Raw genomic sequence first — 19838 nt, 5'->3', positions numbered from 1 at the left:
CGACGGAAGCAGGTATGTGCTGCACCACACACTCAGACCCCACTTCGGGCCGCTGTGCCGTCCGAGTCGGGTCCCTGCATTCCGCCGCGCTGCCCCACCCCGGGTACGTCTGTTGGTCCCGCTTGCTCGGTCTCTGGGAGCCTGGTTAACGCTTCCCAGCCCGTCTCGCTGGCTCATCCGTACCATCAGACTCGGCTACGCGATTCAGTTCGCCCGGCGCCCCCCCTGCTTTCAGGGGCATTCTGTTCACCCGTGTTCTGGCGGACAATGTGCTCAGGGCAGAGATTGCAGTCCTACTGGCGAAGGACGCGATCGAGCCGGTCCCTCCAGCCCGTACTTCATTGTACCCAAGAAAGGTGGTGGGTTACGACCAATCTTGGACCTGCGCGTCCTGAACCGGTCCCTTCACAGGCTACCGTTCAAGATGCTTACGCAGAAACGCATTTTCAAATGCATCCGTCCCCAAGATTGGTTTGCAGCGATCGACCTGAAGGACGCGTACTTTCATGTCTCGATTCTCCCTCGACACAGACCGTTTCTTCGCTTTGCGTTCGAGGGACGGGCATATCAGTATCTTATATCTTATATCTTACCCTTCGGGCTGGCCCTGTCGCCCCGCGTCTTCACGAAAGTCGCGGAGGCGGCCATTGCTCCCATGTGCGAGCGTGGTGTTCGCATCCTCAACTACCTCGACGACTGGCTTATTCTGGCCCAGTCGAGAGAGCAGTTGTGCAAACACAGGGACATGGTGCCGATCCGTCAGCTGCGCGTTCTCGCCCTCTTCTCTCTGACGGTGAAGTGACACACACCCACCTCTTCTCACTCACTTGCCTCATTCACTCCAGTTAAATAGTGCTTGTATTGCGCATCATTTTACTAATTCCAGCAGGTTTCTCACTCACACCAAAAGAAAGTGGAGCACAAGTACCAAAATGAGTGGCTTGCTGCACTTAAACGGTTAAATACACACAAATAATGTTAAAAATGCCCGTCTTGGCGAGTATTCCGTTAAACATAGTCAGTTTTGGAACCTAAGTTTGAGAAAGATAACACATGTTGTGTAACAGAATATTAGAGCCGTACATAAACTCTAATATTCCTGCTGCTGTCTGTCATGTTAATCAAAGAACAAAAGACAAAGAAAATCACTCTCTGCATTTTTTGTGTATTTGTACAGTAACTTATGCACAAAAAATGTCCAGAAATAAATTTCAATAGTACAGTGAATTTAATTTATTGACATAGATCTCATGTTTAATATGATAGTTTCATCCTTGCATCTATAATATAGCTAATATATTGTTAGTCCTGAGAGTCTTGACGTCTTGATGTACTTTTGATGTTCGTGTGTCCTAATGGACTGGTGGTAGATCTTGTGTTAAGCGTGCCAGAGGTTCTGGGTTCTAATCCATCTTAGTGATTGCAGACAGTCCCTTCGGACTTGTCTCTCAGCCGCCTGCTCATAGAGATCAATTTATATTATAAAGCTCGTTTTGAGGAAAATTGGGTTGTAGCTTGTTGTCTACGTTACTATGATTGGAAATATATGTAATTTGTGTTTTAACAACTTTTAGCTCACGGGTTATTGATCCAGGAAGTTCGAATCTGTGAATATATTGCCAACTTTTGTGAACTCCTTGAACTAAGCACTGACCGCATGTATTTATATTTGACTATGAACCGCTCCATTGTTAATGTACGAGCAGTCTGAAACACTGCCAGCAGGCATCGTTTTGCAAGGGAACACAAAAGTTTTGCGGGGAACACAAATATCTTTGTGAGGGAACACAAAAGTTTCACGAGGGAGCGCAAAAGTTTTGAGAGATCGCAAAAGATTTGAAAAAAAAATTGTTCTCCCATCCCAAATTTTTTCCACCACCATGTCCCTTTAGGGGCTCCGTACATTTTTGATAGTCTTTTATTGGCAGACCCCCCTTGCCATCCCACGTCCCACCCCCAAAACATAAAAAGTAATATGGTCACAGTGTTTTTGCCAAATAAGTCATGTTCCCGGATCAACATATTTTCTTGATCCTGAAAAACGTTCCTGTCCAAAATTTTGTCCTACCCCTAAACCTACCCATAACTTATCCCTAAAATCAGAGGTGAATGTGAATAGGTGAAAGGTGAATAACACTGATGTAGAAGCCCCTAACCCTGTAGAATTATGGCTAGGATAAATGTCTGTCCTTTCATTATTGAATTCTTTTTTCATCTAAAACAATTAGTGGTGATGATTTTGTGATAAACTTAACCGTATTAATGGTGTTCTCAGTTGCTGCTGATCATCATAATGAAGTGCTTATTAATGGATTGTTGAAAATCTGCCAGCGGATCTGGTCTGCCAGATTTTTGTCCTTTTGTTCAACCGAACCAAACCTCTAATATTCTGAATCATACACATATATGGTTTATTTTGTGGTTTTATTTTGCTAGTGAGTTTTCTATTCATATTTCATCATCCATATCATGCCTTACTGAGGATTTCCACATCTCAGCTATGGAAAGCTGAGGTCAAATCTTGGGAATAGACTGCGATATGCCAAGTTATTTCTATTCAATTGCTCCTCCTGTCAACTGAGGATCTCTTTGAAGCTCAGAAATCCGGCATCAAAAGTAAGAGGATGGTACGACTCTATTAAAATGCAATTTAACATGCTTTACCTCATACAGAGGCTGGAGAATCCAATCTGGTGAGACAGACACACACACACATCCCCAAACGGCCGTGTTTCTTGGTGAGTGTGTGAGAGTCTGTGCAATATAAAGGAAGAACACTCATTGTAAGCCCTTTATTGGCTTTGGAAATGGCTCTGAGTTGCATTCCGTCCATCCATATCAGGAAAATGGCTCGCAAAGATACACGCTATCGTTCCAAGACACAAGTCATAAATGCAGTGATTGAATCATTCCTCACTCTGACTGTCATTGTCATACAGAGGGTCACTGTGCCGTTGTAAACAGTTCTCTTATTAACTTTCATATGGTTCCTTTGGTGACTGTTACAGTTTGTCGATAAACAGAGCTTGTGTGCTGCGGGTTTGCTGGAATCTGCTGTTAAAGAGCTGTGTGAAGGCTCTAAATAGTGCACAGAGCCTTTTATGCTTTTCTTTTTTAGGATGACTTTAAGCTTGCCATATTTAGAATAGTGAGCAAAACACATTTAACATTCTAGGCTACAGATAATCAAACGTATCTTCTTGCTGCTGGATGAAGATTTTGCATTTTGCATTTAGATGAAGTTTTTATATATATTTTTTTCTTTCATTATGGAAGTAATGAATTTCTTCAAAAATCTGCAAATTCAGCAATTATCATTTCTTCATGAATGAAGCCTCCAGTCGTTTAAAATATTTAATAATAATTAATCCCCCTATTGTTTTGTAGTTAATTGTTAATGCATTCAGTTCATTTTATTAAAGAAAAGAAAAGTAACTTTTTGTTATCATTAGGTTTAGATTTTGTATTTCAAATTTTTTGTGAATCTGCACAAAACACTCTTGCATACACTAAAGTTCAAAAGTTTTAGGGTCGGAATTAAATTTAAATGTTTTTGAAAAAGGTTTCTTAGGGTGCCTTCACACTTGCACTTTTGGGTGCGCACCGTATGACTGCAATCGTACTATATCGCGGAAGTGAACCACCATTGATGACACTTGGTTCGATAAAACTGTGTTTGTGTGTGTTCTTCTCACTCACTTTCCTATAAAGCAGGCTGACACACTACAAGCAGAGAGAGTGTTTATCTCATTTCTGCTTGTAGAAATGGAATGGTATATGGCATATAGACGCATGTGCTGTTATGTGCTGATCCTTTGGAAACAATACCAAAAGTAAAAAAAAAAACAACAACAAAATAATCATTTTGGCACCTTTTCCTTCATAGCCATTACCTAGCATCATGGGTACGCGGCTGCAGCTTGACGCAAATGTACCGAGATTCGGACCCAAATAATGTAATGTGAACAGAGACCAGCGGGGGAAGGTGGAGGGTGGAGCAATCGAACTCCGGGTCGGACCAAGTGTGAAAGCACCCTTCTGCTGACCAAGGTTGCATTTATTTGATCAAACACAACAGAAACGGTAATATTTTGTGATAAAATATTACAATATAAAATAGCAAATTTCTGTATAGATTTTAACATTAATTTATTCCTGTGATGGCAAAGCAGAATTTTCAGCAGTCTTAAAGTGTAAGTTGCAGGTTAACCACCACAGCCAATTAATGTGTAAATTAAAGTGCTCTATATGTATATATTTAATTATTTCTGTCTTAAAATGCGTTAAAATAACATTTATTGGGGTTTCTTCAAAGGTAGCGTGTTTTTTCAGTTACTGGGTGATGACGTCATACACTGTAAAAAATTTCTAACCCTCCCAAATCAAAAATTTCAAGTGACCGATAACATCTAAATTTTTCAATTGGCCCAAGTGAAATTCTGTAAATTTCAATTGGCCCAAGTGAAAATCTGTACATTTAATTTTATAATTTACAGAATTTCACTTGGGCCAATTGAAAAATTTAGATGTTATCGGTCACTTGAAATTTTTGATTTGGGAGGGTTAGAATTTTTTTACAGTGTAAGAGGAACTCGCAACCCATACTCTGCTAGATTCCTACTGTATTATGGCTATTTGGAGAACGACTGAGGATGTGGGAAACCATCAAATTCTTTATGGACCACAGCCCTACAATTTTTAACCGGTCAGGCGTGAGAGAGGGGAGCCATGGCACTCAAAGAGTTATTAATGCTTGGTGTGAGGAGAATTAGTGGAGGGCTGGCCAGGTGTCCTGGTGAGTAACGTTAGCTATGTTAGAGCTAGTCTAGCCTGGTGCAAACTTAACCCGGATAATATAACGGAACAAGCAAGTCTTTTCAAAATATTGCCGTCATGTAGAATACCAAGGAGGGACAACGACTGAAGACATTATATACTTACAGTAAGTCGGTCCAAATCAGAGCTGTAGAGATGCACACACTGCACAGGCATCAATCGCTAGTCTCATCGACGCCTCAAACGTCATGCAATACCCTTCCTCAATCCACGCGTTATCAATTTCTCACGATTTAATTAGCGATGTTTATTGTCAGAAAAGAAAAAGAAAGATCGATGTCCCCATCACTGTGTTTGTGTGGGCTATGCCACCCAATTGAATCAGCAGTGGAGAGTAGGGCTGCACGATATTGGAAAAAAAATTACATTGCGATATTTTTTTCCCAACGATATATATCGCGATATTGCGAGCCATCAATCCAGGCTAAAGTCAATAATTACCATTCCATGTTATTAATAATTTCACTAATAAGCAAGCTTCATTACAAGTAACAAAAAGGCCACTTAATATTTTATTCCAGAAACATATTTCTCTCAGAACGTTCTTCTGGTTCTAGGACCTGAAAAATTATGTTTTCTGTGCGGATTCAGTGGCGCGTTCATGTAAACGGCACCTAGACCCAGCAAAAGTAATGATTAATAATATGTTAAATATTACAATGAGACATTTTAATTGTTTATTAATAAACAAGTGTTTTCTGTAAAGATGAAGTTGACAATACTGACTCGCGATCTTCGCAGCAGTGATCGGGAGAAATGTACTTTTCATACAGATTAAATATAGCTATATATTTTTTCAATGGTTCTGTTTAAAAGTAGAGATTTCTGTAGATAATAAATATATATATATATATATATATATATATATTTTTTTTTTTTTTTTGGTGTGTGAGGCGAGTAGGCTACCTTTTATGCTGAGTTTCGGTTCATGGATCATAGCTTAATCTCGAGTTCAGGCGCTGGCTGAATTTAATTTGTATTTATTAAATCCAGGAAATTGGATAGTGAAATACTGATTAAAATTAAGATACAATTAATACAAAACGAAATTCATTTTAAAAAGAAAGGCTTTGTGCTTTCTGTTTGAGGTCTCTGTGAAAGTTTAAAGCAGTCTTTTAGTGCCGCTTTTATAACGGTCGCGTCCGTAATGTCATGTAACATTGTTTTTTCCTCATAAATGCAAACACGAAAAATAAACAAATTTTTTAAAAAGACAACCATCCACAACTGTATAACACTCCAGCAAAGTAGCCTACCTCTTTTTGGTCAACATCCTCCTTTTTGTAGACGAAATAGGCTAGTCCTAAATAGCTGATTTTTACTTTTTTTGCGGCGGATCCTCTTTGTCGCGCATTTTTGAATGTTGGCTGTGAGCGGTGAGCGCGGTGAGCTGCGGCACAGCGAACCAATCACTGTGCAGGCACGCAGAACGCGTATGTCACCCCAGCAAAAAGCCATACAACAAACTTGTGTTTACTGTGTGCTACCCTGGTGCTACCGTTCTCTTAATACACTATGGGCACTACTAACGTTACCCTTCACATCGCATGTTCCGGCGATGTGACTATCGCTCATTCGCACATCGCGATGTCGATGTTAAAACAGAATATCGTTCAGCCCTAGTGGAGAGTATGTGCTGCCGTGAGGGGAACGCGTTTTGGAGTTTAGTGGAACAGCTTGACCTGCGACCGGCTGATCTGACGTGCCTGAACCCGTTTGTTTTGCGAATAGCGTATTCTCATTTCAGGCAGGATCACGTTCCCCTTGAAGTCAGCACACACGAGTATGTTTACAATGGAGTTATTTTATCCATAATTTTTTTTATCAAATAAAACATACAACCAACTTTTCTGAAGTTATGTAAGGCGAATATAGCTGCTAGCGTACGGTAATTCTACTAGTGAGTTCCTCTAATGACGTCACGCCCCATCTAGTGGAAGGGAGCGGGAGCGGTTAAAACCACTGTTAAAAGTGCCAACTTTTCATATTATATCAGCATTTTGGTATAAAAACAATGGTGGGCGGTTCTTATCTTTATGTTTAATAAACACATTGCATTACTTCGTGAAAAATTTTACCTGCAACTTACACTTTAAGTGTCACATAATCCTTCATAAATCGTTTAGAATATGCTGATTTGCTGCTCAAGAATTATTATTTTTTACTATTATCAATAGGGTTAGTATGCTGCTTAATATATATATATATATATATATATATATATATATATATATATATATATATATATAATGTTTTTTTTTTCTTGTTTTTTTCTTTTTTTTTGTGCAAACTCTGATATATATTTTTTACCAGGATTATTTGATGAATAGGAAGATCTAAAGGAAGCATTTATTATTTTAGATATATTTTTTGTAACATAAATGTCTTTAATGTCACTTTTGATCAGTTTAATGCATCCTTGCCTAATAATTTTTGTTAATAATAATTAGATTTAATAATATTAATTTAAGCAGTCTGCTGTATATCTATGAATGAAATGTTCACCAACTTGTTGAACTTTGATGACGATGATGATTTAATTTCACTATACAAAGTTTGGAAATAACATAACTTTTGCTCAACATGGTGTCTGGGTTTGATTTGGACAAACTGTCTGTAAAGACAATCTGACTCATGTGATTACTGAGAATGTGCTTTGGTTAGGCATTGATTTTCTATGTGCTTCTTGCTAGTGGGAAGGTGTATGTTCTCTTACTATCTATTTATTGGGTTCAAATTTGTATATGATGTGTTAGGTCAGAAATGTCATTTGCAAACAGATTACATGTGTAGTCTGTTCAAATTTTATTGTGTCTTTTGGTGTGTAGATGAGCTTCAAAGCTAATTGACATGGACTAAAAGCCACAAAACTTCAAAAATCTTTAAGGGCTCTCTCTGATTTGTCATGAAACAAACAGATTGTTTACCCTGTATGTTACAAACTGGAGAAAATTGTTAACTTGTCAAAAAAGACTATGGCTCTCTGTCACATATGAAGAGGACATACACTTAGACTGACATTGAATGAATTATTTATAGCAGAGTGTCTCTGGAGGAACATGTCTTTAGTGACTAAAACAGGATAAAACAGTGGTACTGCCTGGCTTTGTTGGTACCAGCTCTGACGGTTACGGCAACCTTTGAATTGTCTCGGTTTTGAAATGCAAAACCAAATCACTTGACAGAGTACACGTGTCAAAATAACATCTGTATTCAATGGCAGAACATAATGTGTCAAACGACACTGGTAGTTTTCTGATCATACCATCAGTGCAACCTATTATTACATTCACTGAGAACATCACTTATGAAGGCTTAATGATAATGCTAATTGTTTAAAGCAGCGTGCTCATACACTGTGTGTTTTGTTTTGTAAGGTTTCACGTAATGAGATATCGTGCGTACACTGCCTGAAGGCAATTGTTGAATTAATTTTCAACAGAAGCATTTCTGCTAAGGCTCGTTGTGGATCTTCATTTAAAGTGGAGGGAATTAGTTAATGGCCTCTAAAGGACTTTATTCTACCGTTCCGGCAGTCAAGTCAAACATATTTTGCCGGCCATCATCGAGGCAAAAGTGCAGGATCCTCTCCAGAGATTGGAAACATTATACTAAACTGACCTTTAACTTAACAGACCTTTATGTTGCAGGACAATTTTTATAATATGAGCCAAGGTTTTGTGAGGAAAGACTTGTAAAGGTTCATGGTATAGTACTCAAAATAGTGTGTGTGTGTGTGTGTGTGTGTGTGTGTGTGTGTGTGTGTGTGTGTGTGTGTGTGTGTGTGTGTGTGTGTGTGTGTGTGTGTGTGTGTGTGTGTGTGTGTGTGTGTGTATGAAATCCTCAGGCTGCCTGTGCCAAAAGCAAGAACTCAACGATCTTGATTCTTCTAAGATCCTCCAACAAACTGGATTTCACTTCATTTGAATATCCATATTAATGTTTTCTTCAAGGATTTTCATAATAACCAGAAGGAAAAAGGCTGTCCACACTACTGTTAAAAAGTTTGGGCTCAATAAGATTTATTCATGTTTGAATAAGAAGTATTTCATGCTCATCAAGGCTGCATTTATTTGATCAAGACAGTAAAACGGTAATATTGTGAAATTATTATAATTAAAATACCTCGTTGTAAATATATTTAAAAATGCAATTTATTCCTGTGATGACAAAGCTGAATTGATTATCCTTCAGAAAGCAATCTTATGTGCTGATTTGATGATCAAGAAACTTTTCTTATTGTCACAGCTGAACACAGTTGTGCTGCTTAATATTTTTGTGGAAACCGTGGAAAACACTTTTAGGATTCTTTATTAAGTGGTTAAAAAGAATAGCATTTATTTGAAATATAATTTATTTGATTTATTGGAATTTTATTTGATTTATTGATTTATTTGAACCCTAAAAGTGTGTGTATATATATATATATATATATATATATATTTTGTACATTATAAATGTCTTTTACTGTTACTTTTGATCAATTTAATGCATCATTGCTGAATAAAAGTATTCATTTCTTAAAAAAAAAAAAACTTACTGACCCCAAACTTTTTAATGATAGTGTAGGCTAAATAAATTAAAAATGTACAATTGCAATACAAATAACAAGTGCTTTGTCTAAAGTGTAACACTTGTATCTAAATCAGTGCTGGTGACTAAAAAATAGCGCTAAACATCGTAGAAAATACACAATGTGTTTATATATTGGTTAAATATGCAAATTTAAATGTATACTGTATTCAGGTGAATGCAGCTGTTCGCAATTGTTTTGACTTTATATTTCAATGTGAATTATGGTGTGTTCTCCATTTTAGTTTTATATAGTATTTAATCTAAATTGATCAAATTTAATGCTTTCACCTTGATTGAGATGTTGATTCAAAAACTGCTTTATATTAGCAGTAGCGTATAGCTTAGCATTCTTTTTTAAAGTAAAAAAAAAGTATGTTTTAAAGTAATTTCCTTGACACCTTTTTTAAATCTAACTCCAAAAAAACAAAACAAAAAAAACATTTGATTGTTAATTTGCAATCACATATTCTCTTTGAGTGTTCTAGTAAATGTTTAACACTCCTTTTTAAAAGTAGGCCATAATTTGTTCTCCTGAAGGGAGGATGTCGACACCCTTTATAACCATTCCCTGTAGGGTAACTAAATAAAGTATTTGTAACATCTTTAGTTTTGCTGAGTTGTAGATTTTCTTTAGGTCTGCAAGGCCCTCATAAAGGCCTGAATTGTGGCTTGCTCTGCAGTCTGTTTAAATTGTGTTCAAAGTGCAAAGGCAATCAATAAATCAACTTTGTGTAATGTGTCTAGTTTGCAATTTCTCTTCACCAGAAAGAAATGGTACCCATCAAATATGTTACAGAGCTTTTCTGTAATATTTATTGTACGTTTTTGAAAAATCAAAATGTCAAGCCCCACCAAAAAAATGAAAGACCCACCAAAACGTAACTTTTTGAAGAGAGATCACTGTTTAAATAATGTATGATTTAATTAAAAATGTGCTCGAACATACCTTGAATGTAAGTTGTCACTGTTAAATTTATTAAATGTTAAATTTATGTTTGCATGCTCTGTGGAAAAGACCATTGATTTCTGAACTATGGCAGTCTATATTCTTGATAAAGAGTTTTGTGTATCACAGTGCCGGCCCGAGCCTTTTGGGGGCCCTAAGCAGAATTTGATTTGGGGGCCCCCTCCCACCACGCGGAGTCACCTGTTTGACGATTATTGACACAAATGTCACACTATAATGTTACATTATAAATTAATACAATGAGGTTATGTATTAATACAGAATAAATACTTAATAAAAAAATAGATAGGCCTACTTAAATAAAAAGTTTTAACTTTTTCTTTACTCTTTTACTAACTCTTTGAAACTTCTGAAAACAAACTGTCACAAAACACATTAAATAAATTATTTGCAAAATATCCTCCAACGTTTTGCAACACTTTGCAGTTTGAATGATGTCTTGTATGAACATGACGGAGTATGTTTTTATGTTTCCACTGTTCGATCGCGCCCGCGCCTCACACACACACACATTCCAGCATTGTAATCTTGACATCGCAGCCTGTTCATTATAGCCGTAATAAAATATAATAATAAAATAGTCAACCTAACATATAAAAATTACGCTGCTCTGTTTAAATAGTCAGTAATACAATTTGTACCATTCGGTATAAGCTCCGCTCCACTGCGATGTTTCCAAGCACTTTTTTGTGCGTGTGAAGAGGATGATTTTTTTCCGTCGATATTGGAACGTGAGTTAAGTACAAAGGCTATAATAAAGAATAGTTTACCATCCAAATACATCACGAATGTTGAAACATTTTGATTCTAATGAGAGATACGTGAGCCCAACACCGCTTACTTTCACTTTCGCTTTAAATTATTTCGTTTTGGCTTGTTTATAGTCATTTTTTTATTCTTGTTCTGTTCTGAATATTATTAAATTTAAAGGATAAATCATTGATTTAAATATCAATCATCAATCATTGATCAAATACAATTTTTGTGACATGGCTTAACATTACCGTGACTTTGCGCACGAATTGTCTATGCACGCGAGGTTATGCGCTTGACTCAAACACTGGCAGACACAGCAGCAGTTGTAGGCAGGTATATTGATCATGAAATCAGAATTTTCTTGTCTTGAATTAGTCATTAATTCATTCATGTCACTTGTTTAAGTTAATTAGTATGTAAAAAAAAAAAAAAAAAAACTCGATTGAAGCAGCCGCTTACTTCGCTTTTTTAGTACAATAACACTTTATTTCGATAGTCCACTTTAGACATTTTACTAACTTTGCAACAACATGTGAACTAACAGTCAGAGTATTAGTAGACTGTCTGCTTACACTTTATTTTGATGCTTCCCAAAATATTTTTTTACTGACTTTGAGTAACTTAAGTTCAACTCAACTTATTCTACTAATCCTAACCTAACAGTCTGCAAATTATCTGAGTGTGAGTTGACATGTAGTTGTAAAGTTACTCATAGATAGTTAGTAGAATGTCTAAAGTGGACATTTGAAATTAGGGCTGTAGTACTCGAGTCCGGACTCGAGACCGTTTTTCTATGGTCTCGGACTTGTCTCGGACTCGCTGTAATTCGGACTCGGACTTGTCTCGGTCTCGGCCACTGGTCTTGCCAAATATGGCTTTAGGTCTCGACCGAGTCCAGGTGTCTTTATAATGTTCCCAGTAAGCACACATACGTCGCCGCGATATTAAAACAAAATATTATTGGAGGGAAAGTGAAACACTGGCCAGCGGCCACCTAATAACTAGCGATGGGCATTTCGGCTCTTTTTCGTGAGCCGGCTCGTTTGACTCAGCTCACTGAAAAGAGCCGGCTGTTTTGACTCGCAAACGGCTCTTTAAAAAATAAATGTTTAAATAAACTCGCCTAAAGTCCACCGCTAGTGCAACGTGAATATTCACATTTTTAATTGTCCATAACAAACCGAAAACTTGCCTGCTTGCCTTGCACATCTAGATGATCTAATTATTGGGCAAAGTTTTCCGACTTTTTTCTTACCTTCTTTTTCTTACCAACCGCCACCCACCCGAATTTAATTAAAATATTATTTTTCGTCTCGTCATTCGTCCGATCCGCGGTTTATCCACATCTCTAGTGTGTGTGTGTGTGTGTGTGTGTGTGTGTGTGTTGGCTCGACCCTCCCTCATGCAGTTTAACTGGTTGACATTGCGTGTATTGACAGGCTGATCATACAGTCGAAACGAATGTGTGTGCTCCTTTAGGCTTATAGGCTATAATCATTTTTTTTTTTTTTTTTGTTCTTTGAATTAGTCAATTATTTTAAATACAATTAAAATCATTCATTTTTTAATTATTACATAGGCCTAATGATTTAATTTCTATAGGCTTTAATTTTTAGCAGACTTTTTTTTTCCTGTCCTGGACTCGGTCTTGACTCGGACTCGAACCTTTTTGGACTCGGTCTTGACTCGGACTCGAACCTTTTTGGACTCGGTCTTGACTTGGACTCGACTAGTCCCGGTCTTGGACTTGTCTTGGACTCGACAAAGGTGGTCTTGACTACAGCCCTATTTGAAATTGGGCTTTTAACGTAACTTTGCTTTTTGTTTTACAGTTCCTCCAAAGATTGTGAACCTTTCAAAGGCTCTTGTGGTGAACGAAGGCTCCAACGTCACTTTGATGTGCCTGGCTAGCGGAAAACCAGAACCTGCCATCGTTTGGAGGATGATATTACCTTCAGGTAAGATGCATATCATACCTCTATGAGAAGAACATATTTAACATAATCTCTGAAAAGTAAGCAAACCTCTAGTCAATAGTTTTTGCCTTCAAAATGAAACCAGAATCCTCAATAATGGTCCAGCACTGCTGATGTGTTTTTCCCATTTCAAGAACAGTGCACTTTTTCCCTTGATGATTTAGCAAAATACCATATCCCACTGACATATTAAGCATGAGTAAGATAATATATCAGGTGTCTTTTTCACTGAGAGCTGTATGCGTCTGTGTGTGTGTGTGTGTGTGTGTGTGGATGTGTACATGTGTATGTGTGTGTGTTTGTGTATGCACAGTACAAGCTGAGTGGTCCATTTTGCTTATCTTCAGGCCACATGAACAAATCAGCTCCATTTGGGCCTGTCTACAGCTCTGTTCTGCTGTGCACCATTTCACTTAATCAGGGAAAAAACTGCATTTTAATGCGCTATGATTCATGGGGTGCAATTGGACTGCCGTACCTGCTCATGCACGTCGCACCCCTCCCCTTTTTCTTCCTTTGTGTTGTTACAAGGATCAGGTAATTGAAATGTTAATGTGACACAGAAATGACTGCTCTTTTTTTTATTTTGAGATAAGTGAAAGAGTTTGAGATAGGATTCCATTATGATACAGTACATGTATCTGCTAAGAGCTTCAGCTGCTTTTAGGAATAAAAGATCAGCTTTCAGAATAGATTCAGTCAAGTCAGGGCCTTTTTGGACCACAGGATCGACCTATTTACTCCTCACATCATTTAGTAGGTGGACGCTAACATACTTCCATTGTCTCCAGATTTCGATCTGGGATAGGTCACTCCAAAATGTATATTCTGACATTGTTTACTCACGCTTTCCAAACTGATGTGACTTTCTTTTTTCTGTGATAAAAGAAGATATTTTTTTAGAAATGTATACAATTATCTTTAGCTACACCAATATTGTTTTGGACCCCACCGACTTTCATTGAATGGCCAAAGCCCAATGAACCATTCTTCAAAACATCCTCTTTTGTGTTCCACTGATGAAAGTAAGCAATATTGGTTTAGAACCAGAACAATAGGGGGGAATGAATGGAAACCATACATACCAGAATGAAGTTAGACCATATGCAAATTTACTAAAACAATTTATAATAGCTTGGCCAAAATTGTTTTAATTAAATATTAGACAGACAAACATTTGGACCATGCACTGATGAATTGTTCACAATAAGACCAAAAAGATGCATTAAGGAAGTAAATAGGGTTATTTTGGATTTTATGTTGATTCAAAAACATAAAAAATGCAGACGTGGCTCAAATTAGTCTCTGAAATAGTGGGGCGTGTTGGCATTGGTAACATTACACCACTTATAAACACCATGCTTTTGTACCATTAGTTCAATTTATCACTTTGTTGGTTCTCAGATCTGATTTGCTTTTGTAAAAGCATGTCTTAATCTCCAAAGAGCTGGCAACCAGAAATCTTGATGGGGCCGGAATCAGTGGGAAGCTATCCAAACGATGTGTGAAACTTAATTAAGACACAGACCCCCCTGCGATAAGATCTTAATATCTCGATAGCACCAGGATTTGTTTCTTGTCAGAGATTTGTTTCTTTTCAAAATTTGTATTAGACAGACAAGAGAGCCTGTTGATGTGAAGCACACCTGCTCCCTCGAGCATTCACCGTACTACAGTCATTTAGATTTACCGCAGCGTTTCCACATTGTTTCAATAAAGGGCTGAAATAAGTCTGCCAGTCACACTTAGTTCTGTAAGTACACATCTCCGACCTTTAAATGGCACTTCGCTCTAAGCCGCACGGCTCTTTCGCCGGACTCTATATAAACCTGAGAGATTCCGTGATCCCGTGCCGTATCTCCAGTCTCGCATTACTCGCTTGTAAGTTTTTTTTTTTTTTTTTTTTCTAGATTACGATCATACCGAGTCCTTTTCTTATCTAGATCTCAATCTAAAGAGGGTAGCTAGGACTGCTATCATCCATTCTCATTAAAGAAACATGCTACAATGTTATTTGTGCTTTAATGACATTCTAGAGTTCACCTTCATGTGTGGAACTCTGTAGTGAACACTAACAGCGAAATGTCATGATGATATCATAGAGAAAAGGTTGATAGATCATTAAGCATGTTGTTTAGATCAAATTTGTGGCAAAATGCATTTACATAAAAAGCACTGAAATGTGATTTCAAGGCCATTAGCGGCGGTCTTTTTGTTGGAAAAGTACCGTAATTGAGCTTAAAACGTAAAAAAAAAAGAAAAAGAAAAGAGTGCTTTACTTTCATGCATTATCAGATTAGCCAAAATATTCTCACTAGGGTCAGGGGATGTGGATATGGAAATGTGCAGAGTTCTGCAGGCACAAATTCTAAGATTCAGTGTGGGTCTGGCTATTAGCAATTTGAATTATTGATAAAGCCCAAAGTCTTAAACAACCAAGAACTGAAACTTAGGATAGGACCAGTTGTTTTTGCTGAAATCCTGAATATTATAGTGAGCTCTATTATTTTGCTTGAAGAGTATGTTATTTTCCCAGAAACTTTGAGTAAACTTTACCCTTCACAGAATCAGTGTATTTATGTTGCAGCTCTAGAGATCTAGAAGATATTTTTACTCTTATGAATTTTCTTTATTTTTGTATTTGCAAACTGTAACTCTTTATTTGTTTGTATGTTGCAATGATGATTTTCATCTTTTTTTTTTGTCTTGTTTTCCATTAAAAATGTTTAAACACCCATTAAATAAGATACATTTAAAGTAGTAAGACTTTAATTAAGTTTAATTGTGTTTTCTTGTTTTAAGCATATATTTAAAGTTTTTATGCTTAAAAATGTACCAATGAGGGATGAAAAATAAACTTAATTTAAAATGTATTCTCTGAAAATGAGTTAGCTTATAAGTGTATCTTACTTTAAAGATAAATGTATGTATTTTACTAAAAAATAAATAAATAACACTGGTTAACCCTAGAATGCATGAAGGAGGTCCAATTGATCTGGCATGATGTACTTTTTGAATATTTTATCAATAAAAACATTGAATTGTTTGATATTCCTTTAGTTCAAACAGTAGGGTTGCTGACCCTCATCAATGGCATTTTCATATTTCATATGTGGGGGAAAAGGTTATCACTACCCTAAGAAAGCATAAAGGTGGTCAAATTAACCAGTACATTATTCATTTCCTGTGGACTTTTGACTCAACACAGTATTTTTGGATACATTTTTGTCAACAATAAAACTGAATTATAAAAATCTGTTGTGACTACCCATACACAAAAGAAATATATTTTCTGGATATGTTTTGGAATATATGCACATATTTGAAATTGGCCCAATAAATATATTTCATACTTATATTTCATATATTTTTGTTATATTTCAGAATATATTTCAATGTATTTTTTTTCTGTACGGGTCCCCAAAAGTGTCAAAAATATATGTGGCATATATTCCAAATACATTGAAATATATTCTGAAATATAACAAAGATATATGAAATATAAGTATGAAATATATTTATTGGGCCAATTTCAAATATTTGCATATATTCCAAAACATATCCAGAAAATATATTTCAAATACAATTCTTTTGTGTATGGGTATTTGCCTCAGACATCAACCCTGTGTCTAAAGTTGTTTCTCTTTGACCCTCTGTCTCTTTGTTGATACGTAGGTATTTGAACAGTACGTAACATTTACAGGGACAAAAACGTACTTTTTTGTATTTTTTGATAAATACTGAACAACATTATTACATATTTACATCTATAGATAGTAAGATATTTACAAATCATTCATAACATAAATATGGTGGCGCAATTAAAAGTATACATGTTTCATATTAAAACGTGTGTATCATCAGTTATTTCAATTATTTAGTTATTAGCACACCTATTATTTAAAGCAGTGTTCTTCAACCCTGCTCCTGAAGGACCCCCAACACTGCACGTTTTCTTTGTCTCCCTAATCAAACACACCTGATTCAACTCATCAGCTCATTAACCCATGTGATAATGAGCTGATAAATTGAATCAGGTGTGTTGATTAGGGAGACACAGAAAACGTGCAGTGTTGGGGGTCCTTCAGGAGCAGGGTTGAAGAACACTGCTTTAAAGAAAAGCATTAATTCCAAAACAGGTCATTTTGATCCCCTTAATAAATGCATGTAGTGTGTTTTTTTTGTGTGTGTTTTTTTGGTCAATGCATTCTAGGGTAAAGAAAATATTTTAGTTGCATTGCACTAGTTGGCTTTCTTGAATATTTACTAGTTGGCATTTGTGGAGGATGTGTATAACTGCACAAGTAACTCCAAAAGTGTCAAAAATATATGTGGCATATATTCCAAATACATTGAAATATATTCTGAAATATAACAAAGATATATGAAATATAAGTATGAAATATATTTATTGGGCCAATTTCAAATATTTGCATATATTCCAAAACATATCCAGAAAATATATTTCAAATACAATTCTTTTGTGTATGGGTATTTGCCTCAGACATCAACCCTGTGTCTAAAGTTGTTTCTCTTTGACCCTCTGTCTCTTTGTTGATACGTAGGTATTTGAACAGTACGTAACATTTACAGGGACAAAAACGTACTTTTTTGTATTTTTTGATAAATACTGAACAACATTATTACATATTTACATCTATAGATAGTAAGATATTTACAAATCATTCATAACATAAATATGGTGGCGCAATTAAAAGTATACATGTTTCATATTAAAACGTGTGTATCATCAGTTATTTCAATTATTTAGTTATTAGCACACCTATTATTTAAAGCAGTGTTCTTCAACCCTGCTCCTGAAGGACCCCCAACACTGCACGTTTTCTTTGTCTCCCTAATCAAACACACCTGATTCAACTCATCAGCTCATTAACCCATGTGATAATGAGCTGATAAATTGAATCAGGTGTGTTGATTAGGGAGACACAGAAAACGTGCAGTGTTGGGGGTCCTTCAGGAGCAGGGTTGAAGAACACTGCTTTAAAGAAAAGCATTAATTCCAAAACAGGTCATTTTGATCCCCTTAATAAATGCATGTAGTGTGTTTTTTTTGTGTGTGTTTTTTTGGTCAATGCATTCTAGGGTAAAGAAAATATTTTAGTTGCATTGCACTAGTTGGCTTTCTTGAATATTTACTAGTTGGCATTTGTGGAGGATGTGTATAACTGCGTGTTCTGCCTTCCACATGCAAAAAATGGATCGTTTATGCTTAAAAGAAATTATAAATAGAAGATATTAATGTTATTATCCCCTGATACTGTTTAATAGACATATTACACACTTGAGTTAATTTGCAGGGCTGTGCGTGGTCTCTCTTTCATGTGATCAGAGCAAAAGCCTGTGGTGGGGAGGGTTGTTTACTTATTTTTTTTAATCTTCAAAAAGGGATATGCATCCCATATTTCTCTTTCTGTGTAAAATCCAATTCATACCAAGCAGCGTTTAAGTTGCATTGTGAGTATGGGAAGAGTAGCCTAAATGTGTTGTTGTGCTGCAGCATTGTTTTACCTTTGGGTGAGGAACAGGGTCAATAATGTTGCTAATTTATCATTGCTACTGTTTAATCGACTTGAATAAACATTGTTTTTAATGAGCGTCTGTGTCCCAGGAGCTAACACTCCTATTACATCAGCGTGAATTAGGGTTTTGGCTCAGTGAAGAGCACATTGTGTGGAGCACATTGCTTGAGGTTTTTATTGAGCTGTGATTGCATTAATCCTGTTTATAACCATCTATGTAATGAGGCTGCTGTGTGTTTGGGTTCGGCAGCTCATTTCAGGAACCAAATGATCCTCTGAGCGCTGGCCCTAACTGCTAATACAGTTCTACTCTGCTGATCTCACTCTCTATTTTTCTTTTGCCCTCCCCTCCTCGGTTCTATGCTGACTCCAGTTATTTTCGAGAGTTTTTTTTTATGGGTGACAGAAACAGAGTGAAATGAATGCATTTGGAGTGGGGTTATAGATTGATATTACTCTGGTCGGGTCTGGTTTGTTTCTCTCTCCTGAGCAATGGCCTCAGGGGTTTAGTGGATGTGGATCTGTGAACTACTTTGTGGAACCGCAAACTACCTCATGCTAATGCACTCTGCTATGTGTGTATATCTTTTCATTCTTACTGAAGCTTGTATTGTCTCTCAAATCAAATACAGCACGCTGTTCCATCTCGTCTCCATTCAAGAGCCGAATTTACCAAAACACCCAATTTTGCACATGCATTTAAGCTGAAAAGAATAACAACGACCTAATTAAGATATTTCAGCACATTTATTAGGTGATTAAACTGGATTGTGGGCGTTGTTTACACTGATATGCCACATACAAATATACCGCAAACACATTTGCACTTGCTCGCACAAACAAAAGCATATTTCAGCATTAGTAACAGATGTGGCTTTCACATTTTTAAGTCAAACAAAGAATCAAGGACTGGATGATATTTGATGGCTGGAATCAAAGCAAGCCTGTCAAACTGCATTATCTTTGCTGACAAGAATCGCAGCTGAATAAAGCCAATAAATATCTGCAGGGCATATGTGTGACTCACTCTATCTATGTTTGTAGATAAGATTTTGCACTAGTCAAGTCTGTATTTTTTTGTGTCATGTAATAGACCTTTTGTTTCCTAAATTATTTAGCAGCTAAATCTTCTATAACTGAGAATGTGCATGGCACTCACCTGGAAACCGATATGGATATAAATTGTCA

The 19838-nt window shown here is 36.6% G+C and overlaps 1 protein-coding gene across 4 annotated transcripts in view; it reads left to right on the top strand.

The window, feature by feature from the left end:
• Window positions 1–19838, top strand: part of ntm (neurotrimin) — a 338066-nt gene that overhangs the window by 300479 nt on the left and 17749 nt on the right. For all 4 annotated transcript variants that reach the window (XM_084400203.1, XM_084400202.1, XM_084400200.1 and 1 more), the window contains one exon: window positions 12967–13092. In XM_084400203.1, coding sequence (XP_084256329.1) covers window positions 12967–13092 — 126 coding nt within the window. The remainder of the gene's footprint in view (window positions 1–12966; window positions 13093–19838) is intronic.

The sequence above is a fragment of the Rutilus rutilus genome (genome assembly GCF_951802725.1).
Source record: "Rutilus rutilus genome assembly, chromosome: 25".
In the NCBI taxonomy this organism is placed as follows: Eukaryota; Metazoa; Chordata; class Actinopteri; order Cypriniformes; family Leuciscidae; genus Rutilus; species Rutilus rutilus.
The sequence above is the reverse complement of the archived record's forward strand: the minus strand, read 5'-3'. Positions and strand labels throughout refer to the sequence as shown.